The sequence below is a fragment of the Leucoraja erinacea genome, chromosome 8 (assembly GCF_028641065.1).
Source record: "Leucoraja erinacea ecotype New England chromosome 8, Leri_hhj_1, whole genome shotgun sequence".
NCBI classification, from domain to species: domain Eukaryota; kingdom Metazoa; phylum Chordata; class Chondrichthyes; order Rajiformes; family Rajidae; genus Leucoraja; species Leucoraja erinaceus.
The window spans coordinates 22,159,751-22,186,959 of NC_073384.1; the positions used below are offsets into that span (position 1 = coordinate 22,159,751).

A 27,209-nucleotide genomic window follows, 5' to 3' on the forward strand; every position below is an offset into this window, starting at 1 on the left:
TCAAAAGGCTTCTTACCATAATTTATTGCAAGTAAAAATGTGCTCTTAACCAAAATTGTGGCTTTTACCACCTGAACAATAAGCTTTACAACACAATATCCTCAAACCTTTGATCGCCATTCACTTTTCACAAGTGGAGCAGTGAAGCATCTCAATAAAAGCATGAAGCCTGCACCAGGTTCAGGTCTGCCAGCTTGTGTTCCTCAGGCTTAGAAAGCAGTTAAAAACGCTTACTTGTATAATACTGTACTAACCCTTATTGTATGCACACAAGCTCAAACACACTCTCTCAGACACACAAACTTTTCCTAATGCAAAAATAACTTTTTTTTCCAAGAAACAATTTATATTCTGTATATTTTTGACTGGGATAAGCAGCGTGAGGCCATCAGCAAATGTCATCATTAAAACGGGGCATTTAGAGGGGAGAAGCTTCTAATGGGATCAGAAGTCCCAATCCAATCAGTCTGGTAAATGTCAACAGTGCAAGGAAAAGTCTTAGTCCAAAACCATCAGCTCTGACAGTCAGGTTAGGGATCACACCAACCACTTGGGTTCACAGGGAGAAGGGGTGAATAAAAGGATTGGGGATATGGGGGGGGGGGGGAAGATGACAACCATCCTAATAGGCTGTAATGGAAAATGGAGGAGGACTGGCCAAATTTTGTGAATTCCACCACAGTGAAGAATGCTGTGATGGATGTTTGTGTTAAATTTGTTTATTGTACAGCTGCTGGCGAATTCATTTCTCTTGCACTTATGTGCAAGTGAAGAATAAAACTTGATTGATTGAGGCTCATTCTCCAAAGTGAAGAATCAACTTCATAAATGGAAACCCTTTCTCCAATGCAGAATCTTTTATCCTTTATCAATACCGAGCAAGGCAACAAGCTCAGAATTTAGACCACAGTGAACAGGTGTACAAGAGCTTCCAAGGATCCTCTTCCATCTGATTGCCAAAGGTTCAAAGCAGACCAATTCTCCAATTAGATCTACTTGTATAGCACCACTACTCAAATAGGATGCAGGAGGTACAGAAGGAAGATGTACCTCTAAAAGAGTAATCCAATTACTCTCAACATGTCCACTATACCATAAGACTTTAGAGATACGGCACGGAAACAGGCTGTCCGGCCCATCGAGTGTGTGCCGCCCAGCAGTCACTAACACTATCCTACACACACGGGACAATTTTTATCAAAACCAATTAACCTACAAACCTGCACGCCTTTGGAGCACCCGGAGGAAACCACGTGGTCACAGGGAGAACGTACCAGCTCCGTACAGACAGCACCCATAGTCAAGATCGAATCCGTGTCTCTGGCGCTGCAAGGCAGCAACTCTACCGTTGCGCCACTGTGCCACCTCTTCTTCTCCCTATGGATGTGCAGTATTTCTCCTCTTCTAACACAGGTCCAATTATATGTTGAATGTTACACTTAAATCTGGCTCTTGCAACATTTTGAGAGTTCAGTCAAGTTTAAAACCAGTCGCATAAATGTGAAGGTGGAGTGGTTGTGGAGGGAGAGATTTACTAGAGAGCATCCAGAGGTGAGAGGTTCAGGTTAGGTAGAAAGATTAGCAAAGTTGGAGTTTTTTTTTTTAAGACAAGGGGCGATCTGATTGAAGAGCTGGAAAACATCAAGAGTCTGAAGAGTAAATAAGGAGAAACTGGTCTCAGGATTGCAAACCAGGGTTCATTGATTAAGGGAGATTGGTAGTGGAGGGGAGACAAGTGTTGTAACAGATTCTAATGGTGTGTAACATTGGTTGCATGGGCAAAACAGTAAAAATTTAATCACTATTTTCTTAAAGGAATCGGTTAGATATACCTGCAGATTTGGAGGAAGAGGGTGAGGGAACAGTACAGGCTGAATGTTCTTACAAAATGTCAAAGACCCAATGCATGAAATAGTCTTCAACTGTGTTGTAACCATTCTATAGGTCATCGCTCGTGATCTAATCATGTAAACTCTATTCCCCACTGTAATCTGCCTTCAGATAGTGGTTTCCCCTAATCTAAACCCTTCAGAATTTTAAACATCACTATTAAATCTCACTTTAAATAACCCAACTCCAAATATAACAATCTCAGACTCTCCAAACAATAGACAATAGGTACAGCAGTAGCATTCGGCAGCATTCGGCCCTTCGAGCCAGCACCGCCATTCAATGTGATCATGGCTGATCATCCCCAATCAGTACCCCGTTCCTGCCTTCTCCCCATATCCCCTGACTCCGCTATTTTTAAGAGCCCTATCTAACTCTCTCTTGAAAGCATCCAGAGAACCTGCCTCCACCGCCCTCTGAGGTGGAGGCAGGTTCCAAACAAGCCAAGCTCCAGAAGCTGCTTGAGTGAATTGCCTCCCCATGCATTCTTGCCAGGGTTACATCAGCACAGAGTCAGACAACGCCAGGCTGATGCAGCCATAGCAAGCAGAGACAGCAGTGAACACCTCAGAGTCCACAGTTCATCAGCACACATCCAACCTTTACTAATAATACTTGTAAAAGATTTTTGGGGAGGAAGGGATAGCGGTAAAGCAATGGCACATACATTTGTTGATAATGGACTCAGCAGCACAATATGGGACACTGCACATTGAGGCGGCATAGTGGTGCAGCAGTAGCATTGCTGCCTTACAGCGCCAGAGACCCAGGTTCAATCCTGACTACGGGTGCTTGTCTGTACGGAGTTTGGACGTTTTCCCTATGACCTGCATGGATTTTCTCAAAGAGTTTTGTTTTTTTCCCCACACTGCAAAGACGTATAAGTTTGTAGGTTAATTGGCTTGGTATAATTGCAAATTGTCCCTCGTGTGTAGGAAAGTGCTAGTGTACGGTGTGATCCCTTGTCGGCATGGATTTGGTGGGCCTGTTTCTGCGCTGTACCTCGAAACTAAAAAAACTAAACATAGGGTCACCCGGTAATGGGGCTGGACCTCTGGGTAACAAGTCCTTGAGAGGCTGGACCTAATGGTGCCCTTTATGCTCCATGTGGTAGGATGGGTCCTACTAGATTATTGCATGGATGTCTGATTTTAGATGGTCTGTAGCTTCCTGGGCAATTCCTTTAATAGGATAACTTTTTCACAAGGGTGGTGGGTGTATGGAACAAGCTGCCAAAGGAGGTAGTTGCTGCCTTACAGCGCTTGCAGCACCAGAGACCCAGGTTCGATCCTGACTACAGGTGCTGTCTGTACGGAGTTTGTACGTTCTCCCCGTGACCGCGTGGGTTTTCTCCGAGATCTTCGGGTTCCTCCCACACACCAAAGACGTACAAGTATGTAGGTTAATTGGCCTGGTGTACGTGTAAATTGTCCCTAGTGTGTGTAGGACAGTGTTGATGTATGGGGATCGCTGGTCGGTGCGGACTCAGTGGGCCAAAGGGCCTGTCTCCGCACTGTATCTCTAAACTAAACTAAAAAAACTAAACTAGATGTACGAGACATTGGCACGGCCACATTTGGAGTACTAAATACAGTTCTGGTGACCTTGCTATAGGAAGAATGTCATTAAACTGGAAAGAGGGCAAAGAAGATTTCTGAGTATGTGTTACCGAATCTGGATGAATTTGAGTTCCTAGAAGTTTCTAGAGTGTAAAAGGTCAAGGGGTGACCTTATAGAGGTTTATAATATAATGAAGAGAGTGGATAAGGTGAATAGCCACCATCTATTTACAGGTAGGGAAGTCTAAAACTAGAGTGCATAGGTTTAAGGAGAGAGGGGTAAAGATCAAAGAGACCAGAGGGGCATTTTGTTAAACAGCGAGTATATGGTACTAGGAAATGGTAGGGACAGGTAGTTACGTCAATTAAAAAAAAACATGGATAGGTAAAAGGGATGAGAGAAATTGGATAAGGGTAGGAGAAAAGAAAAAAAATTAAGAAGAGATTGGGAGAAGCGAGAAATTCAACACAAATTCTATGAATGTTACGATTGTTAAATTTAACAATGAGTCCCAAAGGTTGTATTGAACCAAAAAGGAGACTAAAGTGTTGGTCTTTTAAGTGGCCAAAGACAGTGGAGTCGAAATGATAGTGGAATGAAGAAATAAAATGACTGGCAACTGGAAACTCAGAGTTACTAGAGCCATAACCCAAACTCAAAGCAATATTCCAATAATTGACCTATCAGCTGTTGCACAAGGAGGCATCACTGCTTATGAGTTACGGTTTATGGGTTCAAGTCCTAATCAAACAGCCTGGACAAATTCAGGGGCCCACTCTCCCACCCAACACTAACGAGGTCCTGTATGTTTGAAAGTTCTGTCTTTTGGTATTATTACCAAGCAAAGGAAGGACATTATCTTCAGTTCCTATTCAACATATATCCCACAATCAACATGGCAAAAGCCACCTGTCATGTTGTGATCCAATTAGTCACTACATTTTGAAATAATTGAAAATTTGAGCAGAAACTCACATTGATATAAATCCAAGTCTTCATTCACAGAAGATGTGGTTTATCAGCAGGTGTACAATAATCTGAATTCTCAAGGCCAAAGTAAGCTGCAGAAAGTGGTAGACATTGCCTGGCCCACTTTGGGTATTGTCCTCCCCACACCATTGAACTGATCCTCAGGAAGCACTCCCTCAAGAAGTATTCAAAGATCCACACCCTGTCCTGACCACTCTCTTTGCTCTGCTACTATCAGGAAGGTGGTACAGGAGCCTGAGAATCGTTACCTCCTGGTTAAAGAGCAGCTTCTTCCCATCACCCAACATGTTCTTGAACTACTCTGCGCAACCCTAACCACAACTCTGCCACAGCACCCAACCACTATGGACCTTGCACTACCATGGTTGCTCAATATACTTTGGTTTTTGCATTATTGTGATGTGGTTTATTTTGAAGAACTGATCATTTATTTTAGATGTATTTGTCATGTTGCATTCAATGTGCCTGTAAAGCTACAATAAGCAAAACTTCCATTCTTCCTGTACATATGGCAAAGAACCACTCTTGAAGCAACAGGGATTTAGGTCTTGGGGAAAAGGCAGGATGAGAATTTGTTATGGCAGTAATATATGCAGTGTAGAGACTAAAGGGGAAAAAAGTCTTAAAGGGGGAAAACATGGCCCTATCAAATGAAAGCAGCAAGCCTCAATCCACCTCCTTTGCACAATAATTATTTCCCCTCTTTAAATCCAACATATCACAACTGGAGTCTTGAACCAACCCTAATAAGGGCAGGGAAATACTCCGGAAAGGGAAGGCACCCGGTGCCTAGAGTAGAGTTACATTCAACCGTCAAGCACCAATTACCAACTACAATAGCAAAATAAAACCCCTTTTGATTCTTTTCAAGGTGGAAACAGAACCTTGGAGGATGCAGTGTCAAACCAACCCAACTGATCGAACTAGCAGCTTGTATGCAAATCTTTTTCACTTGGAATAGGCAACTTACCAATTCAGCTAACCCTCCTGCGACTCCCAACCCAATAACCAATGGCTAACACTGGATAAAGACTTACACACAAGCAACCAAAACAGAAACGAGTAAAGGTTCTATACCTCTACATAATAATTACTCTAGAAAGAAAACAATAAAAAGAGAAACCAATCGTCAATAAGCTTCCAACACTTTGAAGGAGGAAAAGGGTTTTACAAAGTGGTAGTCTAGGTTGCCACAGTGCGGACATTGTTGGACGTTGCTGTATTCGGAGAAATACTGCATCCCCACTCGCACATCGATGACCGGCTTCCCACAGTGCTTGCAGTTCAGCCTCGCCTGAAAGGAAAAAAAAGTTATTTAATCACGATTTTGAGTGTACATGAGAAAGCGAAGACAGATATCCTTGTCAACTTACGATATGGAAAAGATGAGGAATGCAGCTTTAATTCCCCTCTCCCCAAAGAGTTAGGGGAGTGGGGGGGGGGGGGGGTTTAGAAACCCCCATCACGCTGAGGAGTACCTGGATGAGCAGCAACCTGCAGAGGAACAGTCCAAGACTTGGAGAGAGGGTTCGTCTCACCCAACATGCGCTCAATTGGCCAAATAGTCTTTCCGTGCTACAAATTTATACGGTACAAAAGGTGGATTAGGTATACAGATGACACTGGAAAATATTAAAATGGGTAATAAAAAGTGTGCAGAAGAGCATAAGGGTAGAGGAATTTGGATTGGCAACTGTTCTGCATTAAAGGATTTCCAGTATCTAAAGATACTGTACTCATCCAATACTGTACTGCACCTCATTGAGGCTAGAAGGAGGTGCAGCCAGGGATCTGTCAGCTGAACCACCATCAAAGCAGCAGAGGGAAACATATGCACCCATTTTATTCTTTCCACATTCCATCAACCCTACAGATGAACTATACACCAAGAGCTGTTTACAGCTGCCAACTAACCTACAGATTGTACTACTTTGGGGAGTGGTAGGAAGCCCATACAGTTACAGAGAGAATGTGCAAACTCCAGAGCTTAGATGGGCTTTTGTCCAGCTACAGCAAGTCAGACTCATATTCTTGGGATAAAATGTTGGCAACCCATGAAGGCTTTCAAAAGAGCAAATGAACAGCTCCTCTTAAGTTCCCAATTTGAGAAAATTGCCTTCCCCAACCTAGCCCCCATCCCCACTCAAGGGTAAACTATCTGTGACCAAATTATTGGTTCCCATCTTGACTCATGTGTCTGAACGGGCTACGATCTATTATGTGTACTTTGAAGCACCACGAACACTTGACCACAATGTAGCCAATAACAATAACAGCCAAGGAAACACCCTCACTCACACCCACATCACTATCCCTTTGGCAAACCAACTTTAAACAGGCAAGGAAACAAAGAGCTGGTGTAACTCAGCAGGATAGGCAGCATCTCTAGAGAACATGGATAGGTGACGTTTCCGGTCTGGATCCATCTTCAGACTGATTGTTGTTTGGAGGGACAGAAATGAATACAAGTGCAGCACTCACCTGACAGCAAGGAGACGCAGCCAGAATATCATAAGTGTACATGGTTCCCAGCTGGTGCCAGCCCCCTTCCCAACGCGACTTGCATTTGATGCAAATTATCTTGTGCACTCCTTCTAGGCAATCCACACAAATGGCATAGAGGTGCATGAGCCTTCCTGAAACAACAAAATGTGGGTCAGGTCTAACCACCGCAATATTATTTGCAGTAGGTACATTATAAGCTGGGGAACATGACTCTTACACAAGGTAGACCTAACCAGCTGGTAAATTTCGGCCACAACGCAAGTGTTACTTCTACAAGAGCAGCCAACAAACATTCAGAAACACACTACAGATCCCAGCTTTCATGGACAAGCCCACAACCACACAAAACATGAACGATCACATAACAATTTCCATTCTAAATATTTACGTAATTTAGTTTGAAGAACTAAAAATTATGGCTTAAAATAGTGAGATCAGAGTGCATGTCCCAATATTTTTTTGGACAATATTTTCCACTGCTAAAGGGCTCAGGTTGCTATGCACACAGCAGTTTAGTGATACAAAGCCCTCTTCAGGCAGGTCCACAAGGTTGGCTGACTCTACGTCTGCACTGGAGAGTTTCTTCTCCCTCAGTGCTGCAGTCTTTACAATTCAACATTACACCAAAATATCAGTCTAGTCCCTCGGAAGCATGTAAAAGAACCTGTGGCACTATTTTGAAGAAGAATAGGACGATTCCTGGTCCACTAGCCAATATCCAACTTTCAACCAATCATACAAATCCGATCACAATCTTCCCATTGTTTCTGAGAGCTCGCTGTAAGCAAATTAACTACCCTCATTCCACATTGTAGCAGTGACCAAACGTGTCTACAGCACTATGGGGTAGTCTAGAATTATGAATTGGACTTTGACACAGATGAATGGGACTATGAATTGGATGTATTCAAGAGCGAGTTAGATATAGCTCATAGGGCGTGGTGGGAGATTGCAACCTTCACGTGGTCCGCCCTGTTTCAACGAATGCAATCAACCCAGCATGCACAATCAAATAAGATCAAATAGAACAAGTTGTCCCACAACTTTAGGCTGTGCACGCCATACGCAAGAAGAAGCTCATAGGTCTAACGGAATCAAGAAATATGGGGAGAAAGGAGTACTGATTTTGGATGATCAGTCATGATCATATTGAATGGTGGTGCTGGCTCGAAGGCCTACTCCTGCACCTGTTTTTAATGTATCTATGTTTACAAATGAAAGGTTTTTCCCCTCTAGCCCCACTCTCGAAGCCACCTCTGTCTTTGGACCAAGGCTTCCTTTGTAAGTTCAGTTAGAGAGTTCAGCATGGAAATAGGCTCTTCATCCAACTCATCTATGCCGACAGACACCCATCTAAACCGGATTTATTTGCCCACATTTGACCCATATCCCTCTAAACCTACTGCATCCATGTAGCTGTCCAAATATTATGTTATTTTATTTGTTATGTTATTGTACACTCTGGCAGCTCGCCCTCAGTGCAGAAAACTGCCCCTTGGGTTCCTTTTAAATCTTTCTCCTTTCATCTTAAACATCTACCCTGGGTTTTGATTCCTTGAGGAAAAGACTGTATGCATTCACCCATCTATGACCCTCATAACTGTATGCACCTCTAGAAGAACACCCCCATCCCTCCACCCCCAACCTCCTACAATCCAAGGAACAAAGTCCTAATCTGCCGAACCTCTCCCCAAATCTCAGGCCCTTTCTTATAAATCTTCTGTGCATTCTTTCTAGGTTAAGGACTTCTTTCCAAGACCAGGGTGACTAAAACTGTACACATTATATTAAGTGCGGCCTCATCAGCATCTTGTGCAAGTGCATTCTGCAGTCGGTGCCCTAAATTCCACTGTGCCAAATGCCACTTTCTAAGAACAATATATTTGTACTCCTAGGTTGCTCTGTTCTACAATAGTTCCCAGGACCCTACATTCCACTGTCCTTCCCTGCTTTGCCATTCCTCAGCTTACAAAAACAATGTATTTCACTGCAACATAGTCAAATGACCCAGTCATACTCACGAACATGGTACAACAGTATTTATTGAAAGGCACTTATAACACACTACAGCATGTTGCTTCAGCTGAGTATCAGCGTAGACTGGCAGCACGAGTTGGGTTGCGATAACATGAACAGTGTAGTAGGCAGAGATTCTAATAATAAAGCACGCGATTGGTTAGTAAGTGAAGTAACCAATCTACAGACATGCCACATGATAATAAAGTATCAATCAATCAATATTTCAGTTTTCAGTAGCTAAAGATGGAGCAAATAAGGGCCACTACAATTTCTTCCTTATCTTCCCACAAGGTCCGAGAATGCACCTAGTCCGACACTGGGGATTGATCCACCTTAATGTACTTTAAAACTGTCATTATCTCATCTTTGGTCATTTGCATTTAGTCCAAGAGATCACAATTAATTTCCCTCAATTCCTTAGCTGCCTCGATTTTCTCCACAATAAAAATGGATGAGAAATATTCATTAAATTAATCCCCCATGACAGACAGCCAAGCTGATCTTCACCAGGAAAATAGGCAAAATTCATTTATAAACCCGCAGTGTAGTCATGGATTTGCAAACAGTTCATGTCTGGAGATCGTTCAGTCCAAGCCAATATCACTGTGACCTCAGAACATGAGCTCGTCACCTCTGCTCTCCCAAGTTCCATCCTCACAATGCCCAAAGTCCCATCATAAAGTCATATGACAAGAGCAGAATTAGGCCATTCTGCCCATTAAGTCTGTTCCACCATTCAATCATGGCTGATCTATGTCTCCCTCCTAACCCCATTCCCCTGCCTTCTCCCCATAACCCCTGACACCCGTACAAACCCACCTCTTCACATTCAGAGACCTTGGAATCAATCCCATGTCTTTTGTCTCAAGAGCCTTGAGAAAGCAGCACAGTGGCGCAGCAGTAGAGTTGCTGCCTTTACAGCACCAGAGACCCAGATTCAATCCTGACTATGGGTGCTGTTGGTATGGAATTTGTATGCTCCACGGTTTTGTAAGTTAATTGGCTTGGTAAAATTGTAAATTGTTCCTAATGTGTTTAAAATAGTGTTAATGTGTGGGGATTACTAGTTGGTGCAGACTCGGTGGGTTTGTTTCCTTGCTGTAGCTGTACACTAAACCCGATATTTCTGTCCGCCCATCAGCACCTTCTCAAGCCCTAGTCCGCCATTCTCAGAGATTTTCTGCTCGTCCATTCACCACTACAATCCTCTCACAATGACTAAATGTGTTTAAATGAGCAGCAGAATCTCAGCCGAAGGAGTGGCAAATCTTCAATTATCCTAGTGTCATGGACACTACACTTATGAACCAGCAAAAGGTGCCAACTATTACCCACCCATTACCGTACCCTAGTCCCATTTTATTCTCCCCATTCCGCTCAACTCAACCCAGATTCCAACACACACCTACACACTAGGGGCAATTTACAGTGGCAAATTAATCAACATCTCTGTGGAATGCAGGAGCAAAAGATAAGGTCATGAGGATTATAACCTTATGTGTTTCAGGTTAGAGGAAATGTGAAGGTGAAGAGTTTAAGGTAAAGGAAGATGTGCCAGGCAAGTTTGTTTGGACACAGTGCTAGATGCCTGTAACATGTTGTTAACGGAGGCGACAGAAGCAGATATAATAGGGGCGTATACAAGGCAATTTTGTACATAGGCACGGAATAGAGGGATACTACCATGTGCAGGCAGATGGGATTAGTTAGAATGGCATCACGGTCAGCACAGACATGATGGGACAAAGGGTCTCTTCCTGTGCTGTACTGGTGTAGGTTATCTCTGTATTTGGTGCAAGTAATTTTTCAACTGGATAACATCAGCAGTTTATCCCTACAACTCTAACCTCATTCTATCAAAGATATTCCCTTTGTGCAAACCTTTCCTCCCATCCTCTCTGCAACTTAAAATCAACTGGTGTTCCCTCTTAAAGCAGGCTGCTGGAAATACTCAGGTCAGGCAACATGCGGAAAAAGAAACAGGATTAATCTTTCAGATTGGAAACCCTTTATCAGAACTGGAAAAGAGAGAAAATAAATTAATTTTAAGTAGGGAAAGCAGGGAGATTCTAAGTGTGTATCCATTGTACAGAGAGACCAAGTAGCAATTAGCGGAAGATTATGCTTCACTCCCAATTGAGAACTAGACAGACACAGAGACTGGTTAGCACGCAACAAAAGCTTTTCACTGTACCTCGGTACACGTGACAATATATTAAATTAAAATTACTGCTGCACTCCTGTTTGGTATGACTTGTCAGGATGGGTGCAATACAAAGATTTTCACTATATCTTGGTACACAACCGTAATAAACCAATACCAATGTGTGCCTACGCTACTTCAATTTCCCCGGGTTCAGCCCGTATGAATTAGGTATGTTGCAAAACTTACCTTCAGCGTCGCTGCAGGTCTGTCGCTGCCCGTGTGCGTGATTTTGGCGCCTTTGAGAGGGGGGGGCGGGTTTAAACGAGATTTTCTCTCGGTTATTCAAATCGAGGTTGTTCCGCCTACTTAGTTGCTGACGAAAAATCGCTGCGACCTTAGTTCGCTGCAGCTATTTTTAAACTATATTGATTTATTTAATTGTTATAGTAGGTTAAAAATCATCCTCTAAACCCGCGACCGCCGCCAATGGGACGGATCTCATGTAGGGGACAACGCAAGGTAGGCTGTTTATTTTTACATTAAAAAGCGCTTCTTAAGATCCCTTTATACAAAATTTTATGTTGCGAGTAGCTGGTTTGGGGGCCCATTAAATCCCGCAGTATTTTTCTGGGCATATGGGGTACAAATTCACCGCAAAGGGAACGTTCCAAACCATCGCGTTCCACACGATCCCACTCAAAAGCCGATTTATATGGCCATTAATTTACAGCAATTGAACACTAAATTCCTTCCATTTGGCCTGTAAATTAATGTCAATGAGATTTAAAAATCATGTTTTATTGTGAATTCTTGTCTGAATGTTCTTTGGACACTTAGGCTATTTAAAAATGTTCCTTAAGAAATTTAAGAAATTTAAAAAAATTTAAAACTTTCCTTAAGAAATGGATAGGTGTTTAGATCTAGTAATTGAATTTTGGAATTAGCTACAATTGGGTAACTAACTAATTATATGCTTTAATTTCAGGTCATCCAAGTAAGATTGTTTAATATTTGTTTCAGAATGCTTCAGTCTATAATAACTGAAAATTTATTTCAGTTCTCTTAATTTTTAATAAAGTTATAGGCTTCGGACTGTCCTCGATCACAGCTTTTGTGTTAAGTCAATGGAAAATCAATGGGGAACAAGATGCTAATTTCCGAGTGTGAAAATGGCCATAACTTTTTTAATACTGAAGATATGAAAGTGAATTAGGTGTCAAATTAAACTTCTTTTTATGCTTTACCTGATGGGATAAATTGCAGACTTGATTTTTAAAATCTCAATATTTTGTAACATTGCTATATGAATGTGACCTACCTTGGAGGTGACAGGGGACGTCATATTCGATCTCATCGTGCCGGGAGGGGCTGAGAAACAGGGTGCCGTCCACCAGCGGGAAGAGTTCGAAGACGGGCAGTGCCTTGTGGCAGAGGGCGCAGTTGACCACGTTCCTCTGGCTGGCGCTCAGCGCCGCCAGGATGAACTTCCTCAGCTCCTCGCCTTGGCCGGCCTGCGCGTCATCCTCCATCCGCACGTGGTAGGTGTTCACCTTGTGCTTGGGCACATGGGCCAGCAGCTCGGACAGGTCCAGCCGCCGGAGGAACTGCACCGAGGGCTCCAGCCGCCCGGACGGCGGCTGAGGAGGCAGCAACGTTGGCTCACCCTGTCCAAAGCGGGAGCCGCCGGGCAGCAGCTTGCGGCAGGCCTCGGCCTGCAGTGCCGTCTTGAGGAACTCGCCCAGATGACGGGCCACCCGGGGGCCGCCTGCGGAGAACGGTAGGTAGGGCTGGCCGGCCAAGGGCGGGGACTGGTGGGGCGGGGAGCCGCAGGGCGAGCGGTGGCTCCCGTTGGCCGGGCCTTTCTCCTGAGAATTCTGCCGGTCCACCGAGTGCCGTCTCTGCCCCTCGTGCAGCTTGGCCGGTCGGTTGAGCTTGCACTTCTTGCCGTCGTCAGACACCAGCTCTCCCGCCTTGGGCACGCCCGCCTTCTTCTTCTTGTCGTCCTGCCTCCTGCGCACCTGGTACCAGTCCACGTCCTTCCTCAGGTGGCCCTGGCCGCAGCGGCAGGAGCAAAAGCGGAAGGCCAGGTCATAACCCTTCTTGTTCCACATGTTCTGCCGGCACTGTTTCTCATTCCAGCTGCGAGCTCGGCCGATGCAATTGAACTGCACCAGGATGCTGCTCTCCCACTCGTAGAAGCACTGTAGGTGCATCCAGTTGCCGAAGGGACAGTGCTCGTTGTTGCAGACCACTCGCTGGTAGTCATCCTTGTCCAGCTCCACTGATCGGCCCATGCCGCACACCAGAGGTGTAGCACAGGGCGCATCTGTGGGACGCAAGAGAGAGGGTGGGTTACTAGAGCAGTGTTTGTCCACAGTACTGAACACCCAGCGCGCGCATGCAACCAATACCACATACAAACCCCAACCAAGTACTTCCATGCACACCACACCAAACACACACAGGCCCCAACAAATACATGCATGCCCCCACAAAGCACCTGTATCGCCCGGCAGCAAAACAAATGCACCGGCCCCAACAAACACGCACCCATCTCAAACACCTAACAACAAGATGCAGTCTCAGACATACAAAATGTAAACAGGACCTTCAGTCCACTGAGTACACACCAACCATTTATACCAGTTTTCAATAATCCTTTTTTATCCTCTCCACCACCCCTCCCGCGGATTCTATCAAGAACCATAGTTTAGTTTTGTTTACAGACATAGCGCGTAAACAGGCCCTTTGGACCACCGGGTCGCACCAACCAGCGATCCCCGGACGTTAACTCTATCGTACACACACTGGGTACATTCATACCAAACCAGTTATCCTACAAATCTGTGTGTCTTTGGAGTGTGGAAAGAAACTGAAGATCTCGGAGAAAACCTACACGGGGTCAAAGGGAGAACCTACAAACTCCATACAAAACAACACCCGTAGTCAGGATCAAACCTGGGTCTCTGGCACTGTAAGGCAGTAGCTTTACTCCTATGTCACCTTGGTTGAAGGTGATGGTGCAAAATTTAGTAAGAGCCTAAGGGGCAACGTTTTCACTCAGAGGGTGGTGGATATATGAAATGAGTTGCCAGAGGTGGTAGTTGAGCCAGTATATGAGGTAGGTACTCAAACAGGATTTAATAGACACCTGGACAGGAGCATGGATAGGAATGCTTAAGAGAGATATGAGCCCAATGCACACAACTGGGACTAGCATAGATGGGGCCTCTTGGTCTGCATGGACAAGTTGGGGTGAAGGCCCTGTTCCCATGCTGTATGACTTGATGGACTATTTTCCTATATCACTTTAGTGTAACAGCCATGGCTCAGTAGATAGTCCTCTGCTTCCAATTCATAAACTATGGCTTAAGATTGCTCTGGAATTAAGCACAATATCTAGGCAATGCTCCCAGTGGAGAGCAAGACTGTACTGCCAGATGTTCTTCAACTGGGACTATTCCTTGGAGCGCAGGAGGTTGAGAGATATAAAATGAGGTGTATAAAATCATGAGAGGAATAAATCAGGTAGACACACAGAATCTTTTGCCCAGAATACATAGGCTCATATTGGACACAGGTTTAAGGTGAAAAGAGAAGGATTGAATAGGAATCTGAGGGCTAACTTTTTCACACAAAGAGTGGTGGATATATGGAACAAGCTGCCAGAGGAGGTAGCTAAGGCAGGGACTATTGTAATGTTTAAGAAACAATTAGACAGGTAAATGCATAGGACAGGTTTGGAGGGATATAGGCCAAATGCAGGCAGGTGGGACTAGCGTAGATGGGACATGTTGGTTGGTGTGGGCAAGTTAGGCCGAAGGGCCTGTTTCCACACCGTATGACTATGATTCTAATTGGATGAGGCAGGTCTACTCTCAGGGGCGGTGTCAAAAGATCCAAATTCCTACATAAGACAAAGAAAAGAGGAATCCTCTTTGGTAGCTCAACCATTTACTTCACCCTCAGCCATTACATGAAAATGCAGTCTATTTTGATTATGACCATAATTTTTTGTGGGGAATTGTAACATAGCTTAAAACAAGATATGCAACAACTAGTTGTAAAACAATTTAGAATCTTGCAAGAACTGACAACATAGGAAGGTGTAAAACATCTTGGATGTCATAAAAACATTTACGATCACCTTTCAGACAATAAAGAAGTTCTGACCTTTGCACTTTCCATACCTTCAACAAGATACCACCATCATACACATCTTCCCCTCAATATTACAAAAGGTCCATTCCATTTGAAGAATGGTCGGAAGAAGGGACTCAACCCGAAAAACGGCACCCAATCCTTCTCTCCAGAGATGCTGCCTGTCCCGCTGAGTTACTCCAGCTTTTAGTGTCCATCTTCGGTTTAAACCAGCATCAGCAGTTCCTTCGTACACATTCCATTTGAATTCCCTGGTCTGCTCTTCCCCCTCCACCAACTTGTCCACTGCGAACTGCACTTTCCTGTGGATATGCAGGAGATGCGACACCTGTCCTTTCACCCCTTCCCATCATCCATGGTGCTGAACGCTCCTTCCAGGTGAAGCAGTAATTCAATTGCAAAGGTTCTAATCTGATGTACTGCACTCAGTTTCACAACGTGCCCCCGTTTCAACAGGGAAAGGAAAATGCAGATAGGGTGACCACTTTGAACAGCATTGTGTTCAGTTAGCAGAGGGAAGCAGAGTTTCCCCATTGGCTGCCATTTTTAAATTTCCACTCTGGCCTGATGCAGTGTAAGCTTGAGGAACAACACATCTTTTGTCTGGATATGTTGCTGCCCTCCAGACTCTACATCATTCTTTAACTTCAGGTATCTTGTATTCTCTGACCATTCCATCTTGTTACATCGGCTCTTTTCATTTCTCCCTCCATTAGTACAGCCCAAATCATTGGGCTTGTCCATCAGTTCTAAAATTTACAACTTTTACAGTCCTTTGTGTTCTCCCTCTCTAATTTAGCAGCATTTATTTTCCTGTTCAGATCCCACCTTAACTGCCCGCATTAACCCACTTGGTGACTTCCTTTGTTATAGTCTATCCGACAATAAATCTAGCTTCACTCTGTCAGAGATGTTCCCTTTGTCCTTTCCACCCCTCCAACCTCACTATCCAAACCTTAAAACCAACGTTTTTTCTCTTTTCCAATTCTGAACAGAGGAAACCGGACATGAAACATTAACTACGTTTCTCAGTCCACACAAATGCTGTTGATGCCGAGTGTTTTAACTGCTTCCTGTTTTTGGTTTGTTTCTGACCTTTCAGTGCTCCTGTTAACGTAGGAAATGCAGCAGACAATTTCCACACAAAATATAATAACGACCAGATAAAAGGTCAGATTGTGCAGCCAGGAGGTCAAAGAGTCAATGTCCTTGTGGGATACAGCAAGAAACAATCCCTTCAACCTATTCAGTCCGTGCTTATCATCAACTACCCATTTACACTCATCCTATATTAATCCCATTTATTGTAATCTTAGCAACTCCCCCCAGATTCCACCACCCACATACTAGAGCAATTTATAACGGCCAATTAGCCTACCAACCTGCACATTTTTGAAAGTGGGAGGAGACCAAAGCACACGGGGGAGAACCCATACAGGGAGAATGCAGAAAATAACGTTACAGCATTACACTTAAAGAGAAAATATGCATGGTCTGCAATGAGATAGGTTGGAAGATCAGTACTTCGGCCTAGCTTATGGAAGGACTGCTTACTAGTTGATAACAGCAAGGAAGAAGCTATACGTAAATCTGATGGGACTTGCTTTCAAGCATTTGAAGAGGAGAGGGGATGACCAATGTAAAAAATTAATTATGTTGGCTGCTTTCCTGAGTCAGCATGAAGTGTAGAGAGTTGATGTTGAGGAGGCAGATCTATGTGATGGACTGGGCTACACCTACAATTCAAGTTACAGGATTTAATGTCGAGAGACGAAACTGCTGAGAAGTTTTTTTTTTTTTAAAACCGATCTCAACAAAGATGCATTTTTCGAGCACATCCCAATTGTTGCTCTTCAAACCCCAGTCCGTGGCTCAGCAGATAGCTCTTTCCTCCCTGAGAGAGAAGATTCACATCCCACTCTAGGAGGCTTGTGCTGAAACAGAAGCTTCCCCCTATAATGCATTACTGAGGGGGTGCTGCTCAGTCTGAGGAAATTCCTTAAACTAAGACCCCGTTTGCCATCTAAGAGATACAGAAAATCCCGTGGAAAATCCACAGGAAAATCACACAGACTTCCACACAGGCAGCACCACGTCAGAATCAAACCTGAAACTCAAAACCTGCAAGCCAGCTGTTACTAAAGCAGATGATCGGGTCTTTATTGCATGTGTGTGGGAGCTTGCTGTGCTCCCATATTTCCTATAATAAAAAATAAAAAACTGCCAAGTCCTTGGGACAGCCTTGTATGGTTGTGACTGACTCTAAATAAATACGTCTTGCTTTTACCTTTGACTAATTTGTAATATTTCAAATTTTAGATGATAACACTCAGATGAAGCCCTTGGGAATTTTTTAATCTGATAAAATGACACATTACAACTATTTGCTAATACACTCAAAGTAGAAAATAAGTCTGAATTCACTGCAAAATCTATAATGTTGAGGCTATGAAAGATAATATAAATAAAATGATCTGCTGTCTCCTTTTATACGCCAATATTCATATGTCATTGCTATATTAGGGGTCATTCACATCAATTATCGTGAAAATGCTTTTAGCCTTTGTGTAAAAATGTCTTTGTGGACAGTCTTCCACAAGTTCAGTTTCAGTTCAATTAAGTTTATCGTCATGTGTACCAAGGTACAGTGAAAAGCTTTTGTTGCGTGCTAACCAGTCAGCGGAAAGACATTGTTGTTGCTGAAGGTGCTCCTCAGGTTGGCATAGTGCCATGGAGGGGGTGAGCTATATTGTCTATGATGCTCCACAGTATGAGGAGCATCCTCGTCTCCAAGACCATCACCGGTGACTCCAACTCCACCCCAGGAAGAAGCCAGCCTTCCTGATGAGCTTGTTAATTCCATTGGCATTCGTGGCCTTCGCCCTGCTACCCCAGCACACGGCAGAGAAGAAGATGGCGCTGGCCAGATTGGTAGAACATCTGCAGCATTTTACTGGAGATGTTGAAAGAGCGGAGCCTCCTCAGAAAGTACAGGCAGCTCTGTCCCTTATTATACAGTGCCTCAGCATTCCTGGACCAGTCCAGTTTACTGTCCAGGTAAACTTCAAGGTACTTGTACTACTTGGTAAACTGCACATCCACACTGTTGATGTAAACTGGGGATTGGGGTGTTCCTCTCTTCCTAAACTCCTTAGTCATGTCGGTGTTGAGCTGCAGGTGAAAAAAAGTTAAGTGTACACACACATACACGCAATAATAGTCTATGGAGTTCAGAACTCTCTAATTGTGGTAGGACGATAACAACTGGGAAGAAGCTGCCCTTGAATCTGGAGGTGTGTGTTTTCACTCTTCTATACCTTTTGTTCGATGGGAGAGGGAAGAAGAGAGTATGGCCAGGGTGCGACTTGTCCTTGATTACATGATTACAATCGAGCCAGTCACAGTGTACATGATAGGGGAATAACATTTAGTGCAAGATAAAGCCAGTAAAGTCCAATCAAAGATACTCTGAGGGTCACCAATGAGGTAGATAGTAGTTCAGAACTGTTCTCTAGTTGTGGTTGGATGGTTCAGTTGCCTGATAACAGCTGGAAAGAAACTGTCCCTGAATCTGGAGGTGTTCGTTTTCACACTTTATACCTTTTGCCCGATGGGAGAGGGGAGAAGATGGAGTGGCCAGAGTGCGACTTGTCCTTGATTATGCTGCTGGCCTTGCCGAGGCAGCTCGAGGTATAAATGGGAGTCAATGGAAGGGAGGATGGTTTGTGTGATGGTCTGCGCTGTATCCACAATTCGCTGCAATTTCTTACGGTGATGGATGGAGCTGTTCCTAAACCAAGCTGTGATGCATCCCAATAAAATGCTTTCTATGGCGCATCTGTAGAAGTTGGTGAGAGTTGTTGGGGACATGCCAGACTTCTAAGGCAGTAGAGGCGTTGGTGTGCTTTCTTGGTCAGAGATTGGAAAATTTATAACAGGAAGTAAGGAAATGAAGGATGTGATTGTCTTCACAAAAGTCACAAACACCTGCTATAAAAACCAAAAAACTTGTCCAGCAAGAAAGGGGAACTGAAGGAAATTCAGTAAACAGAAGCATTCAGTAAACAGAAGAAGTAAAACATAGAAACATAGAAAATAGGTGCAGTAGGAGGCCATTTGGCCCTTCAAGCCAGCACCGCCATTCATTGCGATCATGGCTGATCGTCCCCAATCAATAATCCATGCCTGCCTTCTCCCCATATCTCTTGATTCCACCAGCCCCTAGAGCTCTATCTAACTCTCTCTTAAATCCATCCAGTGATTTTGCCTCCACTGCCCTCTGTGGCAGGGAATTCCACAAATAAAAGTTAGTTTCAAACTAATAAATCCAGTATACTTAATGATCTACAGCCCAAAGTTTTGAAACAGGTGGCAACAGGTGGATGCTCTGGTCACTGCCTCCAAAATTGTCTGGATTCTGGAATTTCTCCCGACCAAGCAAATAAAAAGAAAATCTGGGAACTGTTGGCAGGGTAACTGAAAATCAATGGAAAGTAAAATGAGAAATTTATAATGAAAAATGCAATAATACATGTTGACAAGAATAGAATTGAGTAGTCGGTATAGATTCATGAAAGGGTTACCAAGTTTGACTGACAGACTGGGAGGTCTTCAAGATGTGATTAGTGAAACAGTGAGAATACATGCCCATTTCTTAGGTAGGCAGGCATTGACTATTAGGCTACATCAGGAATCGGTGCCTAGGACCCTGGGCTCCAGCTACACAAGTTGCACCAAGATTTTAGTAGAGGGGACCAAATGTCATATTTCCAAGTCTACAAATGATGCAAAACAAGGTGGAATTGACAGTAGAGAGGAGAATGCAAAGAGGGTTCAAGGGGATTTGGACAAGCTTGAGCAAGTAAGCAATAAGTAGCAGAATACGTTGCAAAATGTGTTATTCTCTTTGAAACACAAAATAGAAATGCAGAATATGCATTTTAAATGGTGTGAGATGAGGGATGAGGAAGCAAAGAAGGCGGCAAGTTGTGTACTAGCCTTTAGGATAAAATATAATAGAACATAGAACAGTACAGCAATGGAGGGGGAGGGGGGGAGAGCAAAGGACGACCCTGCATGGGGGATCCGCCGAGAACTAAGGTAGCCACAAATAGAAAATGTTAAAAATGGTTTGTCGCCACTGTTTATGTGGAGCCATTTTGTATACCTTGGGTCCCTCCCCCGTTTTGAGAGGTCCCCACCCGAGACCTCCCCCCCCCCCTCCAAGATATTCTGTCCCCCCGTCCCCCGGTCCCTCCCATATTTTGATAGCGATTTCCCTGCCTGCAGCGATGATGGCGATGTTGTCCGAGGAGCGCTGACCTTCCTTCCCACCTCCTCTGTCTCTTATTAGTTAGTGCAATGTTTAACCTGTCAGATGGGTATAGTCAGTTTTAACAGCTATTATCATAAAATGCCTTTAGAAAATTCCTTGCAACCTGTATATTTTGTTGTGGATAAATTATGTGGGAAGCGATAGTGTTTCTGTACCAATTGCAATAACAACCCATGCTATGGCCATGTCATGATAATTTTCGGTCCTTCACAGAAAACATGCTTGCATCAAACTGTAGTGTGCATGGTTAAGCATAAATTTTATCATGGTCCAGGAATTATTGATGCAAGTTGATCATACGCTGAATAATCAACCACATTTTTGTTTGGAAGTGGAAAGAAATAATAACAATTGCAATGTGTAAAAAGAATTGAGATACCGTATTATAATTTTGCTACGTGTCATTGTGGTATATATCATCTCTTCATTGGTGAATATGTTTAGTTTGTGACTTTATTAGAAGCAGAAATAATACATGAATGCTTCATTGAGCATAATTCCGAATGGTAACTACGCACTTCGTCCTAGCACATTATCGCACGCATCGTGCAAGCCATCTTAAATGACCACCTAAACTATCATTTGGCAACGCAAAAGCTGCCAAGGTTGCCCGGCTGGCAACAAGGAAAAAAAGTGAGAGCCCTGGAGAATCTCCCATCGGGCAAAAGGTATAAAGTGTGAAAACGCACACCTCCAGATTCAGGGACAGTTTCTTTCCCGTTGTTATCAGGCAACTGGACCATCCTACCACAACTAGAGAACAGTTCTGAACTACTATCTACCTCATTGGTGACCCTCAGACTATCTTTGATTGGACTTTACTGGCTTTATCTTGCACTAAATGTTATTCCCCTATCATGTACACTGTGACTGGCTCGATTGTAATCATGTAATCAAGGACAAGTCGCACCCTGGCCATACTCTCTTCTTCCCTCTCCCATCGGACAAAAGGTATAGAAGAGTGAAAACACACACCTCCAGATTCAAGGGCAGCTTCTTCCCAGTTGTTATCGTCCTACCACAACTAGAGAGTTCTGAACTCCATAGACTATTATTGCGTGTATGTGTGTGTACACTTAACTTTTTTTCACCTGCAGCTCAACACCGACATGACTAAGGAGTTTAGGAAGAGAGGAACACCCCAATCCCCAGTTTACATCAACAGTGTGGATGTGCAGTTTACCAAGTAGTACAAGTACCTTGAAGTTTACCTGGACAGTAAACTGGACTGGTCCAGGAATGCTGAGGCACTGTATAATAAGGGACAGAGCTGCCTGTACTTTCTGAGGAGGCTCCGCTCTTTCAACATCTCCAGTAAAATGCTGCAGATGTTCTACCAATCTGGCCAGCGCCATCTTCTTCTCTGCCGTGTGCTGGGGTAGCAGGGCGAAGGCCACGAATGCCAATGGAATTAACAAGCTCATCAGGAAGGCTGGCTTCTTCCTGGGGTGGAGTTGGAGTCACCGGTGATGGTCTTGGAGACGAGGATGCTTTGGAACAAATATGGCCACAGAACATACTTTTCAGGAAAGGATCCCTCTGCTTAGAATGTCTGTGCCGGACATGATGACAAGATAAACAAATCTCAATTGCACGTACATGATCAATATCCCTTCATTCCCTACAAATCCATGTGCCTATCTAAAAGCCTCATAAACATCACTATCACATCAGCTTCTGTCTCCACTACACACCCTGGCACCATGTACAGGCACCCACCACTATGTAAAATAACTTTTCCCGCACATCTCCTTTTAACTTTGCTCCTCCCACCTTAAACCTCTGTCCTCTTAGTCTTTGACATTTGCACCCTGGGAAAAAAGTTCCAACCATCTCCACTATCTACACCTCTCATGATTTTATTTATATGCTCCCATCAGGTCTCCCCTCAACCTCGGGCATTCCACAATCCAAGTTTGTCCAGCCTCTCCTTGAAGCTAATACCACCCAATCCATGCATCATTCTGGTACGCATTCTGCACCCTCTCCAAAGCTTCCGCATCCATATAACAATTACAGCACGGAAACAGGCCATCTCGGCCCTTCTAGTCCGTGCCGAACACGTATTCTCCCCTAGTCCCATCTACCTGCACTCGGGCCATAACCCTCCATTCCTTTCCCGTCCATATAACTATCCAATTTATTTTTAAATGATAAAATCGAACCTGCTTCCACCACCTTCACTGGAAGCTCATTCCACACAGCTACCACTCCCTGAGTAAAGAAGTTCCCCCTCATGTTACCCCTAAACTTCTGTCCCTTAATTCTCAAGTCATGTCATCTTGTTTGAATCTTCCCTACTCTCAGTGGGAAAAGCTTATCCACGTCAACTCTGTCTAGCCCTCTCATCATTTTAAAGACCTCTATCAAGTCCCCCCTTAACCTTCTGCGCTCCAAAGATGGGCGTTCCTGCAATGGGCGACTAAAACTGCACAAAATGCAATGGGGCGACCAGAATTGCACACAGAACGCAACTGCACTCCTTGGAACAAAGAGAGCTGCTGGAAGATTTGATGGAGGTGGACAAGATTATGAATGGTTTGGAATAATAAGTAGAGGGAATCTGCATCATAGCAGATGGTTCAAGGGCCAGGCGGCAAGCAACAAAAAAAATAATATCATTCAGAGGAATCAGTTTTGTTGCATATATTAAAATATCATTTATGATGCCTGTAGGGGTGATAACAGTTATTCAGGATCTTCAGGAGGGATTTAGATAAAGACACTCGAAGGCCTCCTTCTGTGATATAAAAACGATTCTGAAACCATCCAACTAAGTGACACCACAACTGCAATGGGGTCAGCCTCACTGGGCCAAGGAAAATGAAGAATATCAACTCAGCCTATGAGACCTACCTCCCACCACTGTCCAGTGGCTCCATGACAGAGCAACATTAGGTATTGGGTGTGAATCAATCACAGTTCAATAACCCAATCCCAGGCAACAAGGTGGGATTTGATGCTATTTATGTCCTCGAAGTGGATGGGTACAAATAAAAAAGGAGAAAAAAAATCCAGAAGATACATTCCCTTGCCCATAACATTTAATGATCAGTGATATTCATTCACTCCCAAATGTCTCAGTGAAAATACAGCACCCTCCATAATGTTTGGGACAAAGACCCATCATTTATTTATTTGCCTCTGCACTCCACAATTTGAGATTTGTAATAGAAAAAAGTCACATTGTCAGATTTTAATAAAGGCCATTTTTATACATTTTGGTCTCACCATGTAGAAATTACAGCAGTGTTTATGCATAGTCCCCCCCCCCCCCACCCCCCATTTCAGGGTGCCTTAATGTTTGAGACACAGCAATGAAAGCAGCCATTTTTAGTATTTTGTTGCATATCCTTGGCATGCGATGACTGCTTGAAGTCTGCGATTCATGGACATCACCAGTTGCTGGGTGTTTTCTCTGGTGATGCTCTGCCAGGCCTGTATAGCAGCTATCTTTAGCTTATACTTGTTTTGGGGGCTAGTCCCCTTCAGTTTTCTCCTCAACATATAAAAGATATGCTCAATTGGGCTCAGATCGGGTGATTGACATGGCCACTCAAGAATCTACCATTTTTTAGCTTTGCTACAGCAGTATGTTTGGGATCATTGTCTTGCTACAGAATGTACTGCCGGCCACTGAGTTTTGAGGCCATTGTTTGAACTTGAGCAGATAGGATATGTCTATACACTTCAAAATTCATTATGCTACTATTATCAGCAGTTGTATCATCAATGAAGATGTGAGCCAATACCTTCAGTAGCTATACATGCCTAGGCCATAACACCCCCACCACCGTGTTTCACAGATGAGGGTGGTATGCTTTGGATGTTGGGCAGTTCCTTCTCTCCTCCAGACTTTGCTCTTGTCATCACTCTGATGTGTCAATCTTCGTCTCATCTGTCCACAAGACCTTTTTCCAGAACTATGGTTGCTCTTAAGTACTTCTTGCCAAACTGTAACCTGGCCATCCTGTTTTTGCAGCTAACCGGTGTTTTGCATCTTGCAGTGCAGCCTCTGTATTTCTGTTCACGAAGTCTTCTGCGGGCAGTGGTCATTGACAAATCCACACCTGACTCCTGAAGAATGTTTCTAATCTGTCAGACAGGTGTTTGGGGATTTTTCTTTATTATAGAGAGAATTTTTTTGTCACCAGCTGTGGAGGTCTTCCTTAACTGCCAGTCCCGTTGCAGTTAGTAAGCTCACCGATACTCTTTCTTTTTAATTATGTTCCAAACTTGATTTTGGTAAACCTAATGTTTAGCTGATGTCTCTAACAGTTTTATTCTTGTTTCTCAGTCTCATAATGGCTTATTTGACTTTCAATGGCACAACTTTGGTCCTCATGTTGAGAGCAGCAATAAAAAAGTTTCCAAAGTGATGGAAAGACAAGGTGCTGAGAGCTCTCTTATACCTGCATTAAGGAGGCAATTAAACACACCTGAGCATTTCCAAAGCCTGTGAAGCCAATGTGTCCCAGACGTTTTTAATACATTTTAAATGTATAAAAATTGCATTTTTTTTAAATCTGACAATGTGCACTTTAACCACATGTGATTTTTTTTCTATTACAAATCTCAAAACGGTCAGTGCAGAGGCAAATAAATAAATGATGGATCTTTGTCCCAAACATTGCGGAGGGCACAATAGCGAGTCACACAACACGGAAACAGGCCCTTCGGCCCAATCTGTCCATGCTGGCCAGGATGCCTTTTTAGCATGGTCCCATGTCCATCTCAATCTTTCCTATCAAAGTACCCGTACAAATGTATTTTAAATGTTGTGATAATCTGATATAGGATGGTGTATTTTTAAAGCCAGCGTTTGGTCCGTGGGCCTGGCCTCGCACATACAATCGGCCAACCAGAAACCAGTGACATTCTCCACACAATCTGCTCGTCCGCACCGGAGAAACTTCACACCCAAAACATAAATAAAAAACCAGCAACCTGTCGGTGCCACAATCACGCCGCATTGTTATTATTTTAGTTGGAAGTGTTTCGCAGGATTATCTCACCGTGGTCGTTGCCCGCCTCGGACGGGCCGGCTGAGGCTCCGGTAGCCCCTGCTCCTGCCCCTGCCGCCGCTCCAGCTCCAGCCGCCGTCGCCACCACCGCCGCGGCTCCGGTCCCAGCCCCGGCCCCGGCCCCGGCTCCGGCCACCAGAGCTGCCGTCCCGGCCGCCGCCTCCTGCTCGTCGCCGCTGCTGTTGGTGCGCTTATTTTTCCGGCCCTTGACGCTCTTCTGGTTCGGCATAGTAAGGGTGAGGGTCCGAGGCCTGGCGCTGGGCTCATCCGTCCGCTGTCTCCGTCTCTGATTTACATAACCCGCATCGCTCAGCTAGCTGCCTGCTCTCTCTCCCTCCCTCCCTCGGCCGGTCCCGCCGCTCGCTATGGCTCCGGTGGGGCAGTGAGGTGCGGGCGGCGTCGTCAACAGGGAGGGCGCGTCCCGCTGTGTTATGTTGTGTTGTGTTGTGTTGTGAGGGGGCGGCGGTGTTCGTTAACCAGGTGCGTGAGCGCGCGCCCCCGGCCCGACCGTCAACCGACCGCTTCGACGCAGCGAGCGCGCTCCCGCGTCGGCCTTTTCCGCTTGGTTGGGTGTGGGTGTGTGTGTGTGTGCGCGCGCGCGCCCCCGGGCTGTCCCACCGTCCGCAGTGAACGCGCTCCGAACCCAGGCGCACTCCCGCGTCGGCCTTTTCCGCTTTGGTGAATGTGCGCGGGGGCGCGCGCGCCGATCCGCCCTCTTCGGGCGCCGACTTCACGGCCCCTTGAGCTGCTCCAGCACAGACTGTCCGGTTGTACTTTCAATCAAATCCCACACCACACGAAGAACACCGCTCCCCTCTCCACCTCCGACCTGTGGAGATCAACAACGGGAGGATTTCCGCGGGCCGAAACTGCAGGTTGTTGTGGTCTGCAGCCAACCGATCCGCTTTCTGCTTGCTCAGCTGCAAAAAAGAAAACTGGCAGTAATTGATGCTGCGAACGCTCAATAGGTCAGGCATTATCTGTGGCAAGAGACATCGGTTGAACGTTGCAGGTCAAAGACTATCTTGAAAAAATAAGTTCGTTTAAGAGTCAAGAGTTTTTATTTGTTTGGCATATTGCACTAGGTATGAACTTGAACGGTTCACTTGCTGCAAGCACGTTGGCCAGCAACACCAATAAATATTCCAGTACAAAAAAAAACAGTACGTGGAGCACCAAAAGTAGTGCTGCTGAACCCTACATCGCTGCTGAAGTAGGGTTGTGGCTGCACCACTTTTGGTGCTCCACGTATTTATTTTTTTGTACTGGAATATTTATTGTTGTTGCTATGTCCACGTGCTTGCAGCAAGTGAACGTTTCATCGTTCAAGTTCATACCCAGTGCAATATGCCAAACAAATAAAAACGTAACCACAACCCTACCTCAACAGCTTTGGACTTTGGGCTGGGTGGCTCAAGAACCCGATGGTTGAATGGGAGGAAGCCGTTCTTGAAATTGGAGCTAATAGCGCTCCGGCTCTTGTATCTTCTCTTAGGTCGTGATGCAACGTCCGTGTGTTCGTGATAAGCTCGATTAAAAGTTAGATAAAGTATTTGACAACATGTCCGTTTAAGTTGCA

At 44.5% G+C, this 27,209-nt stretch overlaps 1 protein-coding gene across 1 annotated transcript; it reads right to left on the reverse strand.

The window, feature by feature from the left end:
- On the reverse strand, positions 1-26,209 carry heca (hdc homolog, cell cycle regulator). The gene is made up of 4 exons (XM_055639178.1): positions 25,622-26,209; positions 12,429-13,436; positions 6,922-7,076; positions 1-5,734 (listed from the first exon to the last, which is right to left on the reverse strand). The coding sequence occupies exons 1-4, from the start codon at positions 25,857-25,859 to the stop codon at positions 5,570-5,572; spliced, it is 1,566 nt and encodes a 521-aa protein (XP_055495153.1). The 5' UTR covers positions 25,860-26,209; the 3' UTR covers positions 1-5,569.
- Between the last annotated feature and the right edge of the window lie 1,000 nt (positions 26,210-27,209).